Raw genomic sequence first — 21,925 nt, forward strand, 5'->3', positions numbered from 1 at the left:
CATATGGCCCTGAGGGTTCTCAGGGAGAGGATAGAGAATACAGGTTGGGGGAGTTTAACATGGAAAGGATCAATCTGTGTAGCTATGAAGCCATCAACTCTGCTGGTTGCAGACCTTCCAGGTGCTTTGGGGTCCCCCATGCTCCTGCCTATAACCCTTCACCCATGATCTATAAGTAAGCCTAAGAGACTCCTTGGTTCCCCAGGGTGGCCGTTGGTTTGTCACTGAGGTCTTATGAAGAGGGAGTAGATGTTTAAGTTCCCCAAGAGGAAGTATTTTTACAATACTGTCCATGAAGCAGGGTCTCTCACTGAACCCAGAATTCCCTGGTTAAGGCCCAAAGATTTGTCCCTCTCTTCCTCTCCAGTCCTGGGATTATAGACACACATCACCATGACCAGTATGTTTCCATGGGTCCAGAAATCCAACTCAAGGCCTCATGCAGACCTTCCCTAACTGAGCTATCTCCCTCAGTCAGCACATATTGTCTTTGAACCCTAGGTCTTCACCCACTGAGTTGCTATACATCTGTAAATAAATCTTTTTCTCCGTCTGAACCTATTTCTATAAGTCCTCAGTTTACATGAAAGCATTATAATGGGAATTTGGGGGGATTTACATTTGTGCAAGTCACCAGACTTGTTGACAGAGTAGGGAAGAAGGTAAGGGCTGTGGGTTTGCCTGGCTGAAAGTCTTGTTCGGACCACGGTCTGGCCAAACATTAGCCTGAGATAGTTAGTATGTAGTCTCATTGGCTCTAAGAAAGCAGCTGCTAATTGAAAGGAAGTTTTTATTTCCACTGTAAATGTTTATCTAGCAGATCTATGGCCCTGAAATTCAAGGTTAGCTGAGACAACAGATAATTTTAGATTAAAAGAAAGGAAGGGTCATTGACAGGGTAGAGTCCCCTGTATGAGTGACTGGGTTTTCCTGTCAGAGCGCCACGACCCCAGATCCTGGAGCATGTGAAGTGTCATCCCTGGAGTGTCCCTGGTGAGCCTGCCAATCAGCTAATATGCCAAGGGACTCTAAAGAACAGTGGGGACAATGGCTGGAAGAAGAGTCCATGTCTTAACTAAAGGGATGGGCTGCCAATCCAGTTTACCCACCATTGCCACTTCAGAATTTGACCAGGGTTTCCCACAACGGTTGCTGTTTGAAAGGAAGCCAAAAATTGTTCCTGTGAACCTTCCACTTTGTAAATATTGCCAGTGAATCTGATGTTAGGTGTTCTCCCGGTCAACTAAAATTGCTTTTCTATGACTCTCACTGAGAACCAACTTAGCTCTGACCACCCACAATTCAATTTATTTCAGGGACATTTGGGTGGTGATTCCTAAGTGCCCGCCATGCTTTGATGTCTTACAGGTTTTAACATGGTCCTACTCTCGTTCTGACCCATTTCATAGAGTAGAATATTAAAAGGTCATGGAGTCCCAGGGCTGGCGTTTGAACCTGGCAGGTTTACTGCCGTGCCCTCCTCTCCTTGCAGGATATAGGATGATGACACACCCCCAACCCACACACCCACACACCCACCCCACCCAACCCCCCCACACACACATTGCCTGATGATAAACTTGTCTTGTATCTCTTCTGAGCACAGCAGACAGCCCGGCCCACCTTCTTTGCCCGAAAGTTCGAAGCCATAGTGAACCAGGAAATCATTGGGCAGTTGGACTCTTACCTGTATGGGAACTATCCTGCGGGCACTCCGGGCCTCCGCTCCTACTGGGAGAATGTCTATGACGAGCCGGACGGTATCCACAGCCTCAGCGATGTGGCACTCACGCTGTACCATTCCTTCATCCGCCTGGGGCTGCGAAGGGCCGAGTCGTCCCTGCACACGGACGGCGAGAACAGCTGCAGGTGAGCCAGGTGCTGAGCTGGGTCGCTGGCAGAGCAAGGTGCAAATGCCATGCTTCTCCACTGACTGCTCCCCTGCCCACCACGTGAGTCCCTCCAGGCTGTGCTAATCCTCTACTTCTTAGCCTTCTCTTATTCCCGGGACACAAGCAGTAATACCAACCCTGATCACATTCTCCTTCTCTCCCTCCATTCCTTCTTCCTCTCCTTCCCATCGGACTGTCTTTCTTGGTTTCTCTCTTTTGCAAATGATACCTCGCTGTGTCACCTGGGCTGACCTTAAGCTCGCTGCAACCCTCCAACCTCAGCCACCATGTCTGAGATCACAGGTGTATACCATTATATCTGACCTTGGGCAAGGTGTGAACCCCTTGGACCCTCAGTTTCTTCATATGTGAGATGAAAAGAAAGCGCTCAGGAGCTACCTCATGAGTGTATATTACGGTCCTGGTTTTAATAACATTTTACACACTGAGGTGTACAGTAGCTTTCGCGTGATTTTGATGCCCTAGTGGCCCCATTAAGCCACAATGGCCAGAAGTGAGTGTTCTGGTTAAGATAGTATCGGCGAGCTGCCCCTCTCATTGCTGTTTCATTGTGGCTCTTGAGTTACTGTGTTCACTATCACTGCAGCTTACCCTTCCCGGTCATTAAGGCCGTCCAGTCCTGCCCTGTTAGAAGCTTGTATGTGTTATGGTGTGTGCATGCATACATGTTCATGGAACTGTGGAGGCCAGAGACCAATGTCAGGTGTGCTCTTCTCTCACTCTTCCCCTCATTTTCCCCACATTTCTTTTTAAAGTATGTATCTGCACATGTGCCTCTGTGTGGGTATGGAGCATGTGCATGCGAGTATGGATGGGCATGGGGGGCAGAAGAAGGCATTGGGTGTCCTGGAGTTGGAGTTATAGTCTGTCTTAAGCTACCCTTCTGGGTGCTGGGAGCTGAGCTAGCATCATCTACAAGAGCATGGTAAGCCCTACTGCTGAGCCACCTTTGCAGCCCATTCTGTGTGTGTGTGTGTGTGTGTGTGTGTGTGTGTGTGTGTGTGTGTGTGTTGGGTTTCTCACTGAACTTGGCGCTCACTGATTCGGTAAGACTGGCCAGCAAACCCCAGGGGTCCTCCTGTCTCCACATCCCCAGTGCTGGCGGTACAGCCACATACCACAGTTCTGCCTTCTTATGTGAGTACTAGGGATCTGAACTCTGGTCTTCATGCTAGCATAGCAAGCACTTTTACCACCCGAGCTATCTCCCAAACCCTCTCTGGGGTCAGAGGGCTGCTGACACTCCCACTCCTAACCTCCCCCAAGCCAAGGGGACATCACCTCCAACAGGTCCATCCCATGTGGCTGCACCAACACAGTATCAATGTCAGTGAGTGTCTTTTCCCCCTGGTCAGACTGTGGGAAGAGTGTGAACCTTGGAACCACAGACTGTCTGCCCAGTATACATCGCTGTCCCCAAACCTGGGAGGCAACTCTCCTCCCAGACCATCTTAATCATGAGCATCCTAGGACCTGTAAGATAAATGATCTTAGAGGAAATTCCAAAAGACACTCCCGATTTATTTAGGGTTGTTGAAACTTTCTCCTGGTACTTGCTTTGGAATGAAGTAAGCCATCCAGTTGCCTCGGGCCCAGAATCCTTTGGCTTTTCTCCTTCATTTTTTATTGTGATAGAGCTATTGTGCCTTGCCGTGGGCAAAGCCTTGTATTTATGAATCGGAGGCTGGGAATAAATCAGGACAAAAGACCCTTATCCCAAAAAGGCAAAGGAGAATGAATTGCTACCCGTGGGGCATCTAGGGAAATAGCAAGTGCCTTTCATCTGATCTGGGCGTTTCATGCACACTGTGCACTTCCAGGCTGTGCTACAACCTTTCATAAAACACTGCTTATTGATTCATTTTCTCATTATAAAGTAATGCATGTGCTCTGCAGAAATGTTTGATAGAGCAGATTCAAACATACGAGAACAAGGAAATAGAGGCCACTTCCGATCCACCATGCAGGGATTGAGATGCCAATATGTTACTGCAAAAACCCCAACTCGGATGCCAGTAAATATAATAGTGCTTGTGAGTCAGCATGAGCCCCACAGGGGGTGCTGTGCACACCAACCTAGACCTCTTAAGCTCGGTGAACTTGCAAGTCAGCATGAGCCCTGAAGGGGGAGCTGTGCACACCAACCTAGACCTGAGCTCCACGAACGTGTGAGTCAACATGAGCCCTTACAAGGGGCACGGTGCATATCAGTCTAGACCACCTGAGCTCCATGCAGCTGCAAGTCAGTACAAGCACTGCAGGAGATGCTGTCAGACCAGCCTAGACCACTGGTGCTACTTGGTTCAACTCCAATCTGGTCAGACTCTCAACTTGAAGTTGACTACCAAATAACCAGCTCTTTCAAGGCATTCAGAAACCCAAACGTTGTATGTTGCTTTGATTTTTTTTCTAACGCTCACCCTATGTAAATAAGGAGTGAGACAAATGTTCCCACTGCATTCTATAAATTATCCTCCTGCCTCTTGGCGCTTTCCCTTTTCCTAGTGTAGTTGCTGTTGCCATTACCTAGGGATGGAGTAATGTGATGATAAGATGCAGAGGTCTTTGTGTTACGCCTCAGGTGGCATGGTCCCCAGATGTACTTAGGAAGCACAAAGTTACAGGGAAACCTAGGTTTTCAATTACTCAGCAAGCATTGCTTGAACATCCACTGTGCACCAGGCTCTTTGTTGGGCATTGAACATTCACTCTAACCCAGACAGACCTGACCTCAAGGTCATGAACTTCACCTTCTAGTGAGTGTAAAGATGCCCAGTTCCTAAGTGTGCACATGCACCTGTGCATACACACACACACACACACACACACACACACAGTTCAAGAGTAACGGTAAGAACTGACATTCTGCTGAGTTCTGAGCTAGTTCTCATTAAGCAGTAAGACAAAGCACAGCTCACCATGCACTCACAAGAGGAGAGGGAGTAGGAGACAGATGGAGCCTGGAGCCTCGCAGGCCAACTAGCCTAGCCTAAGTGACAAAGTTCCAGGCCAATAAGAGACCTCACTTCAAAGAAAAGGCAGAAGGAGCCCAAGGACTGATACCTAATGCTGTCCTCTGGCCTTGGCCTTCACAGGCATTCTATACACACACTCACCAACAGCCTCACATGTACACACTCATGCAAACACACACACACAGTGGGGGGGGAGGAGAGGCAAGCAATAAACAACAGATTACTCCAATACTCGGCCTTCGCTCGTGTTCTTGACATTCAGCAACACTCAGTATGATTGACTGCTCCTTTCTTGAACTACTTTCTCCCTTTTTCTCCTTTGACTCCCAGGCAGCAAGCGCTCCTCTATCTGTAGCCACACCCACCTCAAAAAGCAAACACCAACAGTGCATTAACTGTGGGCTGCTGAGACAATATCTTGTCTCAAAGAGAGTAGGGTTGGGAACTGGTAATCATTTCCTTCATGCTCACTCGCGAATCAGCTGGCCCATCTTCCTTCCAGTCTGGACTTGCCTCTCTTCTGCATCTGCAGCCACCTGCAGGGCAAAGAGGATGGTTCTGTAGCTCTTGACTGGAAACTGTCAACTGAACCACAATGACACGGGCTTGACAGCTTTGGTGGCTCTCATCTGTCACCAATGACTCATCTTCCCACAGGCTAGCTCGAACATGCTCTCATGGTGACCCCAAGAAGTCAGGAAGGTAGATGCACGGATGGCAAGATCTGGATCAGATCAGCCATGGCATCTCTGCACTTGCTATTGGCTAAAGATGAATCAGGAGGTGGGAAGTGGACTCTTACACGCCCGTGCAGACAAAGCCGCAATGTGCTCCAAATATTGGAGCTGTGAGGCTTTGGGGACACCCATGCAGGTGAACTCAGACTCTTCCGAAAAGTGCAAAGACCACACGTGATCATTTTCATTTAAACTCACTAAAATTAAGCCAAACATGGTGGCCCACATCTGTAACCCCAGTGTTTGGAAGTGGAGAAAAGAAAACCAGGAATTCAAGACCATGTTCAACTATGTATTAAGTTAGATGCCTACCTGGGATGCATGAGGCACTGTCTGAAAAGAAAAAATAATAGTAGCAGAATGCTGAGAAGATGAGGAAAATGCTTGCTAGTCAAGCGTGAAGACTTGAGTTCAGATCCCTAGAACCTACATAAAAAGCCAGACATGGCAGCATGAACTAGGCACCCACGTAAAAGGCCAAGCCAAAAGCCAGCGTGAACCCTTAGTCCTAGCTCTAGGAGGCAGACAGGACGATCCCTGGGCATCACTGGCTAGCTAATCTAGCTAATTGCTGAGCTCTGGATTCAGGGAGAGACCCTGTCTCAAAAAATAAGTTGTGGAGTTATAGAGGAGAACACTGTATATCTCCTCTGGCCTACACACACACACACACACACACACACACATTCACGCATGCACACACATACCTGTACCACACATGCACACAAATTAAAAAAATAATAAATAAACTAACATTAAAAATTGTGCCCACGTTTTAAGTGCTCAGCAGTTGCTGGTGGCTACTGTGTTGGGCAGCACAGGCACCTAACATCTCTGAGAAAGCACTGCTGGACACTGCCAGACACTGCAAAAGCACAGTGTCCTAGGCATCCCGCCCACAACGATCACATCTAAAGTGGTGGCATGATCCGTGAAGACCTAGCAGTTTGAAGATGAGGCAAGTTCTTTCTACAGAGCCCCAGAGGCATCCCGGTAACAAGGCAGTGATTTCGAGAGACGCGTCAACATAGGAAGGAGGCTTCCCAGCCGTTCTAATTGAACATAAAGACTTAAAACTCCAGATCGGAAGTAGAGGGAAGTCTGCGCTTAGCAGAGAAGGGACAGTGATTTGTGCAACGCTGTTATTAGGGAGCCTCAGTGGCCTCTTATCGCTGTGCAATTTACACGCTGCAAAAGTGGCAGCTTTTTATTTTGCAAGTGGAGAGTTGCTGGTCTCCAGGGCTCCCTCTTCCCTTCTGCTTTCTGCTCCCCACTTCCTCCTCTGTGCTAAGCTTTCCAGCCCTATCTAGCCAGCAAAACTGTGCAGATCAACAGCATGCAATTTAAAATAATCTTACTATGGAAGGCTGGGTGTTTGCAAGTGTGTATTGGCAGTAATTTTTAGAAAAGAAAAAAAAGCAGTGTGGGTTCACCAACACCCACTTAAGGAAGGCAACAGGAAGATAAATCAGTGTTTCTGACAAGCTTGGGTACCAGATGAAAAGAGTTTTAGAGGTGTGTATGTGAGGGAGTGAATGGATGTGAATTCCAGAGGAATAACAAATATTTTACCATCTATTATTATCCATCAGCAGATCACTGGTTCTGTAAAATACCGTGTTGCATGACACATCTCATATACACAGACACACACAATCTTATTATCAGAGAGGAGCGTGCCCAGGAAGTCCAACGGAGCAAAAGTATAGCGTATATGTTTTGATTCCAGCTGTATAATATTCATGGTGTTGGGGAGATGGCTCTGTCAGTAAAGTGCTTGCCTTGTGAGTGTGAGCACGAAAGTTCAGTTTTCCAGAACCCGCATTTTAAAAGCCAGACATAGTGGGGGGTGTTTTGTCATCCCAGCACTGGGGAGGTCTCTGGGGCTCACTGGCCAGCTTGTTTAGCCTGCTTGACAAACTACAGGTCAATGATAGAACCTGCCTATGAAAAAAAGTGGAAGACACCCAAAGAATGGCATCCGTGGTTCTAGGTAACCTTCACATGCATGCACCTGCACTCTCAGACACACACATTAGCCAGCCCACTAGGCGACATGTCTGCAGATACCTGCATAGAAGATGAGGCTACAGGAAAAGGCACCAACAGAAGTATTCAGGTACCCAGCACTCAATAGATCTCTGTGAATTGGTGTTATTTATGGGAAGAGACATCAATGCAGCAATTTCTTTATTGTACTTTCCTACAGTCAGCATGTTTTACGTTTATCTCTTGATTTAAAAAGAAGTTATTTGCAACGGCTTAGACCCTAGATTCATAGACAGCAGTTTTCAGACTGATGTCGACTATGGTGAGTGTTAGCTAAATAGGTCTATTTTAGGAGCTAGACCACTGTGAAGTGTGGGAGCCGCATGGTGACACTGCACACCTCATATCCTGGTCCCGTGTTTTTAGGTACTACCCAATGGGCCACCCAGCATCTGTCCATCTATACTTCCTTGCCGACCGTTTCCAGGGCTTTCTGATCAAGCACCACGTGACTAACCTTGCTGTGAGCAAACTGGAGACACTGGAGACGTGGATGATGCCGAAGAAAGTCTTCAAGATCGCAAGTCCCCCCAGTGACTTTGGGAGGCTTCAGTTTTCTGAGGTAAGAGGCCAAACAGTGTCAGTCTTGATTATCTCCTGAAGCTCTCTTGCCGGGCTCTGGGCCTCATCTGACACAGAGGAAGAGGGTGTTTGTAGAGCCCTAAAGATGAGCTTATTCTCTTCCTGAAGACAATTTCCCAGTCGTATATACTGGAACAGCATCATAAGCAGTGCAAACAGAGAGGTATAAGGGCATGTCAGTGTCTTTGAACCGAATCCGCCAAGAAGCATAGTCTTTTGTTTTAGGGCAGATTTTCTTCTCTAAATTTTGCATCCCATCAATTGATTTCTTCTAAGTCTGTTTTAGTAATGAGTCAGTAACAAGGCAGCTTTCTCATGAAGTCATGGCATTAATACCATTTTATGGATTGGGTAAGGCTTATGGACTTCCAACTGTTTTCTAAATAATTGCTAAGACATGGGAAAATCACAAAATTGATCCCACATCTCACTGGCCACAAATTTCATGGCTCATTTTATGTTGTTTCCCTTGTTACTAACACAGGGGCTAGCTCCTAAACTTTAGGAGTAGGTGGGCTGGTAGCCATGTAAGTGGATAGATAGATGATAGATAGATGATGGATAGATAGATAGATAGATAGATAGATAGATAGTAGCCATGTAAGTGGATAGATAGATAGATAGATGATAGATAGATGATGGATAGATAGATAGATAATAGATAGATGATAGATGATAGATAGATAGATAGATAGATAGATAGATAGATAGATAGATAGATAGATGATAGTAGCCATGTTAGTGGATAGATAGATAGATAGATGATAGATAGATAGATAGATATATGATAGATAGATATATATATAGATAGATAGATAGATACATAGATACATAGATAGATATATAGATAGATACATAGATAGATACATAGATAGATACATAGACAGATACATAGATAGATAGATAGATAGATAGATAGATAGATAGATAGATAGATAGATAGATAGATAGACAGATGAAGCAGGTTGGTAATTAGGCGGACTGCCAAACAAATGGATGGAGGACTGAAGCATGGAAGTATAAGTGGCTAAATAAATGGACAGATAGATTGGTGGGTGACAGATGGACAGACAGATAAATGATGGAAGTGTAGGCAATATGATGATGGGTGATGGGTAGATGGATGGATGGACAGACAGACACAAAGATGAACAGAGAGATGAAAAATGGACAGACATGTAAATGAATGTACTTGTAGGCAACTGGATGGATGGATGGATGGATGGATGGATGGATGAATGGATGGATGGATAGATTAGACAGAAGAAGGGATAGATAATGGATGAGTGGATGGATAGATTGGGGAACAGAAGTGTCCAAAGACGAATAAGTAGGCTAACTGCAGATGTATGGATCCATAAAACATTGCCCCCCTCTACTCAAATAACATCAGCTTTTAGGAATGTTTTTGGCTTAGTAGATGGTTTCCTGGTACATGCTCATCACATCATCCCTACCTCCAGGTCCAGAAGGCCCCACATGATCTGGCTAGTGTTTGCCTCTCCACTCTTGCCCAATACTGTACCATTTCTTGCTTATAGTTCCTATATCGTTGTCAAACAAGATGTCCTTATTCCTGACTTGAGTTTGTCATCTCCCTTTACCTAGAGTGCTTTCTCCCAGTTGTCCTATATTTTTTAATCTTTTATTTCCTTAGTCATTCTGATCTAAATCCAAAGAGGCACCTTCTGAGACCCCTTCCCTGACTACCCCACCTTATATCACAATAGCAACATTATACATGGGCTACGTCTTTAATTGCCTCTTTTAGAATTTACCTTATAATGTTACCTTGCTGATTTATGAACGTCTCTTGATTGTACACCAGAAAGCTAGAATGCTGAATATTGTTGAAAGAATGTGACTGTCCTTGGAGCTAGGAAATGCTGGAAAGAAGAGGAAGTCTGGTGGAGCTTCACGACCCACACAAATGAGTTTGAGTGCCAGGTTAAGGTTAAAGAGTGGCTTTTAATATGCAGGAACTTGAGGGGCTGGGAGTATGAGGCGAGAGATCTCACCTGCTTGTGTTTTCTTGCTGGTCCTTCTCCACTCACTGTGGGATTGTCTCTTTGCTTTGCTCCATGACTGAACAGATTCGCTGTCAAACAAGCAAGGATGAGTTTCTTGTAAACTCGTGTTTTTAAAGAAGGTTCCATGGGGATTGACTGACTCTGAGATGCTGTAGCAGCCAGCTCCATAAATTACCAGAGTCAGCAGGGCAATTAGATGCTGCACCAGTTGGACTCTGTTCTGGGGTCCCAAGCAGCCCATTGAAGACATTAATGTCCCATTAAAGAGATGAATGCCTGGTGGCCGGGCTTTCCCTGTTTATCAGACTGCTGTTGGGTCACTGGGTACCTCTGGCAATAAGAGATTGTTGGCCATCACATGGCTAGTAATTTGTGAGTGTTCTCACAATGGATCCTGCAGCCCTGGTGAGAGGACAACCAATTCTACCATTAACAGTGCAGGCACAGGAGGCAGAGGCCCTAACGTTATATGTAGAATTCCTCTAGTCATGCTTATTGAATGGCTAAGGTACAGAGTTAAACGAGAAGGAAGGAAGCTCTAAAAAGGGCCATTTATAAGCTGTGTAAGGGCACCCTTGATATTGATATTGATATTAGCATGGTCTCAGGATCTTATATAGTGGCAGATGGTCAACTTAGATAGATATCTCTAGCATGATGGTCCTTGCCATTGATTGGAAAAAAGGGGTGTTACCAACGACCTACAATACACTAGATTCATGAGAGACAGCAATGAACCAAACAAAGTGTTCCATCACAGTGGATGAAACTGAATTCTGCTGGGGCAAGCAGACAAGTAGTGAGTGAAGGAGAAATTAGTTCATCTCATGGCAAGTATTTCGGAACGAAAGGAAATCTGTTCACATGGTTGCTCAGGCTCAGGAGGCTGGTGGAAGCAATCTGTTTCTTCTGGGAGGCTTTGGAAAATAGATGAGGTTCAAGCTGAATCTTGTGGAAGAGCTATTTTATCCATGGAAAGATCTAGAGCATTCTGAGTGGAGAACAGAACACAGGCAGATGTCCTGTGATTCTGGACAGGGGTTTGGCATGCTGAAGAAGGAGCAAGGCCAGTGTGACCAGAGCATGGTGAATGAGAAGGAGAGTAATCGAGGTCATGGATGAAGATGATGGGGTTAGGAGCTAGGAAGCATTATGGTAGGCTTGAACTTGAACATTTATTAAACTTAAAAGCAAGAGCCCATTTTGCAATGAATGATTGTAGACTTCTACACTATGGCAAAGTAGAAATAACAGACATAACAGATGTGACAGAAACAGGACTGCATGACAGGGTGACTCCCTCTCCTCACACTCTTGGAAGGGGGCATGTGACATTCTTCATGCTCCTCAGTTTAAGACAAGATCCCATTTTTTTGCGAGCCGCTCCATGCTCTCCAGCTGAAGTGACTCCATTTGAGAACACAGATGCCAAGGTAACTGTCCACCTCCGCTCCTTTAGAAAATACAAGAGCATGACGACCACATGGCTTTGGGACTATTATTCCTTTCTGTTAATAGTGTTACAAAAATGGCTACCCTGAATATAGGTTAATAGAGAAGTCCACTTGTTCAACCCTGATCATTAAGTATGTATTCAAGTTTGAGGTAGGTAGCTAGGCATAGGTAGGTAGGTAGATGGCTAGATGGATATGCAGACAGATAGAATGACCAGTGAATGACAGAGTAGTGCACAGATACTTAGACATGATGGATGGATGGATGGATGGATGGATGGATGGATGGATGGATGGATATGAGTGTGGATGGATGGGTGAATGGATGGATGGAAGGATGGATGGATGGATGGATGGATGGATGGATGGATGGATGGATTTCTTGGTTGATGATATACAGAATAATACATACATGATATATTGTTCCATGGGCCATATATACTGTAAAATAAATAATAGGTAGTGCATATTGACAGGAGATGGATGGATAGGTAGACGTATGGACGGTTGGGTGGATGAATGGATGGATAGAAAGATGGACGGGTGGACGGATGGACATACAAATAGATGATCCATTACTGATAGACTTCTTGAACTCCCACAGCAAGTTACTGTCTCTGAGCCTCAGTTTCCTCTGCACAATGAGAATAGTGACAAAATTCTCCATCTCACAGATGAGACTATCACATGAGCAGGTACATGCAGATGCTTACCTCATGCCTATCCAATGTGAGCCTTCAGTGTTAACTGTAGAACTGTGTGTCCTAGGTGAAGAATGGGCTTAGTAATTCCAGGCAAGAGCACAGAGAAAGAAATTCAACTACTGTTTGCTGTGCATGTACAGAAACTTCTCCAGTGGACTTGTATAACCACACCTTCACCTCAAACTGCACACATGAACACATGAACACATGCACACACAAGATAGAGAGGGAGAGACAGAGAGAGAGAACAGCTTTACATTGTGTTCAGTGTCTGCCACTGAGATACCTATGTGCAGTTACTCCAGCAACACTATGTCACTCCTCTTAGGGAGCATCCCCTTTTTGTTAGTAAAAAAGACACCTCATTTAATTTGATCTAAACCATCAACATAGCTCAGTACCAAGGTTCTATGTGGCTAATTCACTTTCTTGTCAAGCAATTTATTTGCTTATTAGGAAACATTGCTTGTACTCGGCCCTGTTGGGGGAACTGTAGAAGAGTTGAGATCCACACAGAGAAGGCTCTCTTCTCAAAGACTGACATTACAGCAGGGAGAAGTGATGTGTTAAAATGTTCAGGGGACCCTAAGGAGACCTCTCAGATAAGGGATGTGCACAGGTGTGAGGCGGTAGGACATTCCATTCAGAGATGGGGAGAGGGTGGCTTGGTAGGTTAAAAGGGCTGGAAGAAGGTCCATATGGAGCAGAATCGGTAGATGGTGGTGGGTGTTAGGAATGCCTGGGGACCACGGTGAGGGGTTAGCTCAGACCTGAGAAGTGAATCAGCATGTGGCAGCTCCCTGCTTCCTGAATGCAGAGCAGCTTGAAGATGGCAGAGTGGAGGGAGGAAAGCCAAGAGGCTTGCCCTGCAACTATCCAGCTGGATATAAGGCATGTTCCCCTCTCTGGGGTCCAGAGAAGAATGCTCTGGAGAAGCCAAAGCCAGGTCTCCATCCTGCAGTGATAGAGGTTGCACTCTGTTTCCAAGCTCCTGGTGGGTTACCCCAAAGCCAAGCCTCCATCCTTATGCATAAGGAACACACCAAATTCTACAGATGTGCCACTTGTAGAATCAGAGGCCCGAGAGGAGCCCAGGCTCACCAGCTAAATGGCGGGCTATTACTTGGAATGGTGTGTAGGGTAGTGTTAATTCACACTTGCATTTAATTCATGGGTTTGGAGTTTAAGTCAAAGCACACAGCATGGTTTAGGCACAGAGAATGCCGGATTAAAGGGAGATTTGTCGGTCTTAGAGTCCCAGTCTGAGCAGAAGTCCTATGAGTTCTGCTTATCACCTGTGTAATCTTGAGTCCCAGAAGACTTGAACCTTCAGTCTCCTCATCAGTGAAATGGGTACATGCAGCCGTGGACCTTCCTGGGACCCAGTGGTTTCAGAATGTGTTTTCCTGTTTCAGGTTGGCACTGATTGGGATGCCAAGGAAAGGCTGTTCCGGAACTTCGGCGGTCTCTTGGGGCCCATGGATGAACCCGTGGGGATGCAGAAATGGGGGAAGGGGCCCAATGTGACTGTGACTGTTATTTGGGTGGACCCTGTCAACGTCATCGCAGCCACCTATGACATCCTGATCGAGTCCACCGCGGAATTCACACACTACAAACCGCCTTTGAATCTGCCTCTGAGGCCTGGGGTCTGGACAGTAAAAATTCTTCATCACTGGGTGCCGGTTGCAGAGACCAAATTCCTTGTCGCACCTCTGACCTTCTCCAACAAGCAGCCCATCAAACCAGGTGAGTACTCTCAGGGTCCTTGCGGAGGAGGAGAGTGTCATCCACATGGACCCCAAGGATCCCATGCCCAACATGGAGCATGAAGCTGCCTTGTATCCGCATTGGGGATGTTTTTTCTTACTTTTTTACCCTACATTGTGGTTTCATTCCCTCCCTGTACACAGAGACAATGCCATCTGTGTGGGTATTTATCAGATGTGAGCCCTCTGGTCTTCCACAAGGCATTGCTCATGTTTAAGACAAGATGGGGACTAATCCTAGGCACACACTGAGTTTTAGCATGGCTTCTTGGCTGTTTGGAAAATAATAATTACTGCTGGAATTCTTCTCATAAAATAAATGTGAGGCTCTAAGTAAAAATGAAACCACACACTGGTGGTAGATATTTGCTCCCCAAAATATACTCAAACAAAATCCATAAACAAGAGTTTGCCAGACTATGAGCCCCAGTCAAATATGATACCCATGTCTGCCCTAGGGCTTTGGTGACAGACTCCAACAGTTGAGACGGAGACTATGTGGCTTGAAAGTCAAAGTCGTTTATGCTCTGAAGATGGTGACTGTCCTTGGCAGCTATAAAAGAGAGAAAGTATGAATTCCTCACATATGTATAATTTAAAAAAAACCTTATCTTTGTTAATAATGAGAGATAATAATGAAACTTATAAACAAAAAGAAGCTCCAGAGTGGGAAATACCTGTGTGCCTGTGATGGTTGGGCAGTGTCCTAGGGCAGGTCAGAGATGCGGGAGCATATCCAGGACTCCTGATAGATGAATGTGTAGGGTAAGTTTGTGGGATGGGTGAACCCCTGCCCCTCATATTGAATATACACACACCTATCACACAGGCAGAGACAAAAGAACCATAGCAGAGTTATTCACAGTAACACAAGACAAGTTCCCCACACAGAAGGACAGTTGCAGTCTGCTTCCACAGTAGAGTCCCATGTAGTGGAGACAGCAGGAAAGGGTAGCCCCATGCAACCGTAAAGCATGACAGACGAGGAGAGCTGATCACAGAATAAGCCATACTTAGGATGACTTCTCTTAAGCTTCAAAACCAGGAAAGGAAACGATACATTCATTTTTCAGGATTTATTTCTCAGCAGGAAGTTAAAACAGAAAGAAAGGGATTGCTAACGTACGCCTCTGGCCTTTGCTTCCCAGTGTGTACGGAGGACAGAGAAAGGGACACTGACTCCCTAATGGCCCACTTGTGGCTATTCGAGGCAAAGGGTTGACACTTGCATTTCTATTAATCCTCCCCTTTCTTTTGTCAGTAAGACCTTGGGACGTTTTGTTTTGTTTGCTTATTGTTTTATTCGTTTGTTTTGGCTAAATTCTTACCCTCCGGATGTGACCACCATGGATGTGACCGCTGTGGACGGTTGAAGGATGTCTTTCTAACATCTTTGCAGTTTATTACAGGCACAAGCCTATGTCCTAAAGCACAGGAAACATGGTTAGAATGCCATGGTATATTCTGTACCAAACCTCAGTCAGTGTGTGCAAGTTGACAGCCACAGGGATTCCACAATTGAAGAACCACAGGCTTCCTGTTGCCTGATGATGACATTGTTGCTGCAGAAAGTGCTACAAGGAAGATTCTGGAACATGAAATTATATGTGCTCGGGCTCATAGGAAAGACTCATAGAAACAGCATTTCTGAGTCCCCAGTACAAACACCCCTGGGTGTCTATAAAGAACTGGTTCCAGTTACTTCCTTGATTATAAAAAACTAAGATGTACCAGTCCTTTGGAGAAAACGGCATAGGATTTGTGCATAACCTGTGCAGTTTCTCCCACTTACAGTAGACCATCTCTAGATGTCTCTTAATGCCTAACACAGTCTGGATGTGTACACACCGCTGTGGTATGTCGCTTAAGGGATGATGACAAGGGGAGCAATGTGGGCATGGCCAGCACACACACAGTTTTCCTTGGGAACCTCCTGAGATTCACAGAGGGATCAGTATCTGGACCGTCCCTCTGCATGTTACTCAACACAAGTCGAGGAACTAGATCCACATGACAGTCCTGCTAAGTGGGAAGCATTCTTGGCAGGAACAGAGCGATATACTGGCAACCAGGGCCGGGAAGACAGAGATGTGGGATGGGTGCCTGAAATCCTGAAAATACGATCTTGGCATGAATTCTGACAGCTTCTGCTAAGTCTTTGTGCTGAACGAGCCAATATCTAGACACCTGGTAGTTCCCTGAGACTGAAGCCTGGGGCTCCGCTCCTGAATTAGCCAAGACAGAGTCCAGCTACCTAATGTCTTCAAGTGCCCCTTGATGGGGTACCCTTTGCATTCTTAAATACCTAAAAGCCAAGTGTGAAGAAGAGAGGTGAGAATCACACATCCTCCTTGCCTAGGATGATACAAAGGAGGCTCTGAGTCCACTTACCCAAGACAGGAGCCCAGGACCCTCCTCATGCTCCTGGTCTCTCCATTTTTTTCCTTCTGTCATTTCCAGGGAGTTGGGAGCTGTTCCCGCCATTCCCAGAAAGACCCCGGGGTCAGTTTCACCCCAAGAGAAGCAGTTCCCCTGTTGGCAGTAATTGTATTTGTTAACGAGACAAGGAACACTGAGGTGGGAGTAATGTAATTTGAGAAATGATTCATCTTGAGTAATTTGCTATTGTCGCATCCCTGGTAATCTCAAGAAATCTGATGAGGTGGAATTGAGGAAAATTTAATTATGGAGGCAAGCATCCGAGCCGATGCCATAATGCCATTTCCCACATTAACCTCATTTCTTATAAAGTGGTTGTTCCCCCTGCATCAACCACAGTATTTTGCTCCCAATATTCAATGTCTGAGAGCTGTTCCTTTTGCTTTGGATTGTCCTGCCTTTTGTCAGCCTGGGCATCTCTTGATCACCTGTTCCCATCTCTACAGGGTAGATGTACAGAGAGACTCTCTCAGAGAATTTAGAACATGAACTAAAGACAGAAAGCCCTGTTTTCTTGACACATCCTGCTGGTGCTACATACTCTGTATCCTGGCTATGGCCAAAACCTAATTTTTTGAAATTTCATTTGACCAAGAATAAGAACCTCTTCAGATAAGAAACAGCTTGTTTATCTTCTTTGTCCCCAAATTCTTACAATTTCTTTGTCCTCCCTTTATCCCTAAGAAGACTCAAGAGACTCTTTGTGTACCCTTTGCTTTAAAAGCATACACTGTGAACTTGTTATCAAGCCTCCTATGGGTTAACCACCTGCTGCCAGGTTGAGTGCCCATATTTGTGATATGGGCACCACAAGCTTTCAAAAGACTGGTGCCAAGATGGAAGGGTAGCAACCCTGCCTTAGCTGTGAGCTTGTAGTTGAACCTGCATAGAGCATCGTGGTGGACAGCACAGCTTTGGAGTCAGACCATTCCGGATTGAACTGACTGTGGAGTCTGTTTCTTCATCTATAAAGTGAATGAGATAAAAACCAGCCCTATCGTTTTCTGAGTGAGAGGATCACGAAGTAATAAAAAGCAACAACACTAGTTCAGAACTTACGGTCAGTACCACCCGAGAGCTTGCTGAGCCAATGCATTACCCCCAGAGTTACGTGGGAAGCACATGCCCCCCCCATCTTAACAATGAGGAAACTAAGACACAAGTCAGAAGTCACACACCTTGATGTGGGATTTGGGTACTGAAGCCATTCAGCCCAACTAGAGCCCACAGGCAGGAAGGCTGGCATCAAGGAGGTGATAAACAAGTCAGAGCTGTTAAGAGGATGCCCCGCCCCACTCTGGCCCACACTGCATGCTTCCATGCATGTTTCCATTCATGCTTCTGTGCATGCTTCTGTGCATGTCTCCAAGACCACTTTGCTTTGGACCAGACTATGGGGAAGCAAGAATCTGCAGCTTCTCCAGGGTTCATGACAGTCACGTGGCAGCCATGCCTTGGCTTCAAGGTCAACATACTTGAGTTCATATTGTGGCCCCAACGACCATGACTTGTGTGGTTTGGAAGACTCGTTGTTCCCCCGCTGGCCTTACACACATCAACCAACACTTCATTCCTATGTCACCTCCCCAGGAAAGTCGTCCCTGACCATCCCAGACCACTCTCTACGGCAGAGCATACTAAATGTTTCCATAAATGATACACAGTGAATGTTTTCAGCTTCTCTGAGAAAATGCTGCTTGTCTCACCTACACACATCCGTTAGCAAAGCAGAGCAGTCATGAGGAACACCTCAGCAGCAAGCAGAGCTGTGTTCCGATGGAACTGTACAAAAACAGAGGGTGAGCTGTACAAAAACAGAGGGTGAGCTGAACTTGGCCGAAGGCCATACTGGGCTTAGTTCCCTATTTATCACCTTTATGACATTTATCACTGTTTGAAATGACCTTCATTACCCCCTCACTTGTCTCCTTATCATTGAGAAGCTCTCTCCACTCTGAACCTGGTTGTCTGGTTCCTCCCACCATCTAGCATGGAAGCTGGTCACTACGTTTAGCATATCTGTGTCCAAGAACTACGTCACCCATCGCTTTTCACGTCAGAGAGGTTTAGTACAAAACAGATGCTGAAAATTACGAGTTGAGGAACCGGGGAGGTAGCTGAGACTGTGCCACACTTGTCATCAAGTGTGGCAGCCCAGGTTTGCATCCTCAGCACCCACATAAAAAGTCAGGTGTGGAGACATGCACCCGAGACCTCGGTGCTGGGTGCTGAGCAGGCAGATAGACCCCTGGAGCTCACCCCCAAACTGGACAGATGAGCTACCAATTGAGTAAGAGAGCCGTCTCGAACATAGTAAGAAGGTGTGGAGCCATTGAGACGGCTCAGTGGGTAAAGGCAATTGCCTTGGGAGAAGCAGTCCTCCACGCACACACTCACATACACTACACATAAATAAAGGTAACAAATCTTAAAAGAATGTATTGTCTAATCAATTAATGTCTGCACCACTGAAGGTGGCCCGTGTGTGTCAGTAAGTGAATGTGCCGTGCCCCGCACACACCAGATTGTCAAGTGAGTTCAGTGAGCTGATGCCCAGTGTGCCTTGCCACACTGGTTCACAGTAAGTAGACCCCTGATTGACGACTCTTCTAAATACATCATCTTTCCCTTTGGCTTTCAGAGGAGGCATTGAAGCTGCACAATGGGCCTCCTCGCAGTGCCTACATGGAGCAGAGTTTCCAGAGCCTGAACCCCGTTCTCAGCCTGCCCATCAATCCTGCCCAAGTGGAGCAGGCCAGGAAGAACGCAGCCTCCACTGGGACAGCGCTAGAAGCCTGGCTGGACTCTCTGGTGGGTGGGACTTGGACTGCCATGGACATCTGTGCCACGGGCCCCACCGCCTGCCCAGTCATGCAGACCTGTAGCCAGACAGCCTGGAGCTCCTTCAGCCCTGACCCCAAATCAGAGCTGGGTGCGGTCAAGCCCGATGGCCGGCTTAGGTAGCAGCGGCGACATGGGACCAATGGAGCCTCAATCCCGGCCTCCTACCTTGTATGGGGGTTGCCTTTTGTGCAAGGATCTCTGCTGACTGTAGAATGATGAAGCAAGGATTTGGAGGCCAGAGAAGAGACAGCCTGTATTTGTCAAACTGGCCTCTGGGGTAGGTGACTCAGTCCCAGGGCCACAGTGGTCTCCCCTCTTCGGGTTGCTTCTCAGTCCTGCAGGTTCCTGTTCTCTCCCTCCAGTGGCCTGCACTGTCTCCCTACAAGTGAGTTTTAAGCTTTTATTTTGAGCAGCAGAGCTTTGTTTACTCAGCACAGTCAGAGTTGAAAGTGCAAGACCAGGATGTGACTGAGGCTGCTCTGGCTGAAGCTGAGCTGCGTGAGGTTCCTTCTGGAAGCTCAGCCCACCAGGCGGTCCTTTTGCCAAGGGCATCTCCAAGGTACCTCTTCCGAACCCAAGGGCTTTGTTGAAGCTGGTTTGACAGACAAGCACTGCCCTGACCAAGGGTGGGATCTCCACCCCGGCCCTCCCATTTATCTCTTGATTTCTGTGGCTGGGAAACCCTGTGCCCATGCTAAAAGTAGCAAGCTAGTAGAGCCCTGGTTCATGCCTTCCCATGGAGGTGGAGATGTGGGAGAATTCCAAGGTTCCTGCTGCTGCTCAGTGAGCTAGTTTTTGCTGCAAACCAGAAGTGCAGGAAAGCCCTTTGATGTGAAGTGGCCAAGGTTCACCAGATATGTGACTGCCATCTGTCCAAGTCAACATCCCTTCCAAGGCTGTCACAAAAGGTAGCAGGAACAGGGTAAAATATAGAGAGCTGGAGTTTCAATTCTCCTCCATGCCCCTGGGCTGGGAGGCAGCTACTGTGTCCTCTTTGGTACTTGGAAGGGGGACAGTGGGGAACCAAGTCTCTGAATCTCAAAAAAAGGTGGGTAGGGGGGTTACTTGGACCCAACTTCTAAGCTGGATGGCAGCACAGAACCACCCCTTCCGTTCTGAGATCAGGTACCCCAAACCTTTGTGAACTGTGCACTTGGTGCTGTTGGCTGTGACCAAACTGCATGGATCAGACTTCTCTCACCCGGGAACAAACATTTCAGATTGGTCCTTAATTTCATACCCTTCCTTGCCTGGGGTGCCAACAGGCTCAGTCTGGCCACACCACATAAAAGGAAGGTTGAGTTTCAGAATAGGGAAGGTGGTTCAAAACATACTGTTATTCATATTGCTTGAGTTACCAGAAACCCAAGGGTTTTCTTGCCATGTATATTCTGGGGAGGGCACTGAGGAACCGCACCCCCTTCCTCATTGAGTTCCCTAAAGGACATTGCTCTGGGAAAAGTTGTGCCCATCCTGGTATCTCTCCCAGCAGGATAAGAAGGTCCTAAAGTCCACCCTGATGGTGCATCTAGTGCACAGCCCCTTCCCCATCCAACATGGCGGCCATAGAGGAAGGACCCTTGATATTTATTATTTATATGTTTTAGTCAATGACTAATTAGTAGGTGCTGTTTTTTGCAGCTTGTCAATTACGTTACCTTACTAACTAAAGTTGCCTTTGTTCACAAAAGGCTCCCCTTTCCCTGTCTTCCCTGGCCTGCCTGCTTCCCCTCCATCCTCACTGTGCTTCCCCTCCATCCTCACTGTTTCTGTCTCAGTGCCAACCCTAAGTCCTTCTGGTTCTTAGAACAAAGCAGGGCTGTTAGACACCATGGCACAGTTTCCAACAGTACCATCACTGTCAGGAAGTTGACTCGTGTGCATGGCTGGATCCTCCCTTTTGCTTACACAGGATGCTGGTCTCCGCTGTCTCTCTAAATTCAAAAGTGTTGGGATGCCTGGGTACCCCCCCTCACCTTGAACCCCCAACCCAGGGACAAGGTTGTGATGGGCTTATGGCTTGGGGAGGGAGAAGTCGGCTGAGTGTAAAACTCTAGGTCCACCCAGTTACCCTCCATCAGGCTTCTCAAGACCAGCTTAACCGTGAGCACAAGCTATCACTAGAGGAGGAAGACAGACTCCTTCCAAGAATGACTGATCTTAGGAGGAGGGGCAGGATCAGACCCAAGCAGAAGAACTCGGGAGGTAGCTACTGTCTGTGCTGGTCCTGGAACCATTAGGTAGCTCTCTCTAAAAACCCATAGGATTTACACTGGTTTTACAAGCCCATGGGAGCCATAAGCCTGGTGCCCCATCCTCTCACCTCCAGTCTTTGCCTCCATCAAAGCTTACCTGGGACTGTGGAACCCCTGGGAGTCTCCCTGCTCCACCTCTCTTCTGCTAGAGATTTGTGCATTCTGTCCTGGAAG

General features: G+C 46.7%; 1 protein-coding gene across 2 annotated transcripts in view; it reads left to right on the forward strand.

Annotated features, from left to right (window-relative positions):
- Nucleotides 1-21,451, forward strand: part of Xylt1 (xylosyltransferase 1) — a 307,805-nt gene extending 286,354 nt beyond the window's left edge. For both annotated transcript variants that reach the window (XM_038341040.1, XM_042055636.1), the window contains 4 exons: nucleotides 1,607-1,869; nucleotides 8,041-8,236; nucleotides 13,860-14,193; nucleotides 19,294-21,451. In XM_038341040.1, the coding sequence (XP_038196968.1) occupies nucleotides 1,607-1,869; nucleotides 8,041-8,236; nucleotides 13,860-14,193; nucleotides 19,294-19,616 (1,116 nt within the window). In that variant the 3' untranslated portion in view covers nucleotides 19,617-21,451. The remainder of the gene's footprint in view (nucleotides 1-1,606; nucleotides 1,870-8,040; nucleotides 8,237-13,859; nucleotides 14,194-19,293) is intronic.
- The last annotated feature ends 474 nt before the right edge of the window (nucleotides 21,452-21,925 follow it).

This window comes from Arvicola amphibius, chromosome 1 (assembly GCF_903992535.2).
Source record: "Arvicola amphibius chromosome 1, mArvAmp1.2, whole genome shotgun sequence".
In the NCBI taxonomy this organism is placed as follows: Eukaryota; Metazoa; Chordata; class Mammalia; order Rodentia; family Cricetidae; genus Arvicola; species Arvicola amphibius.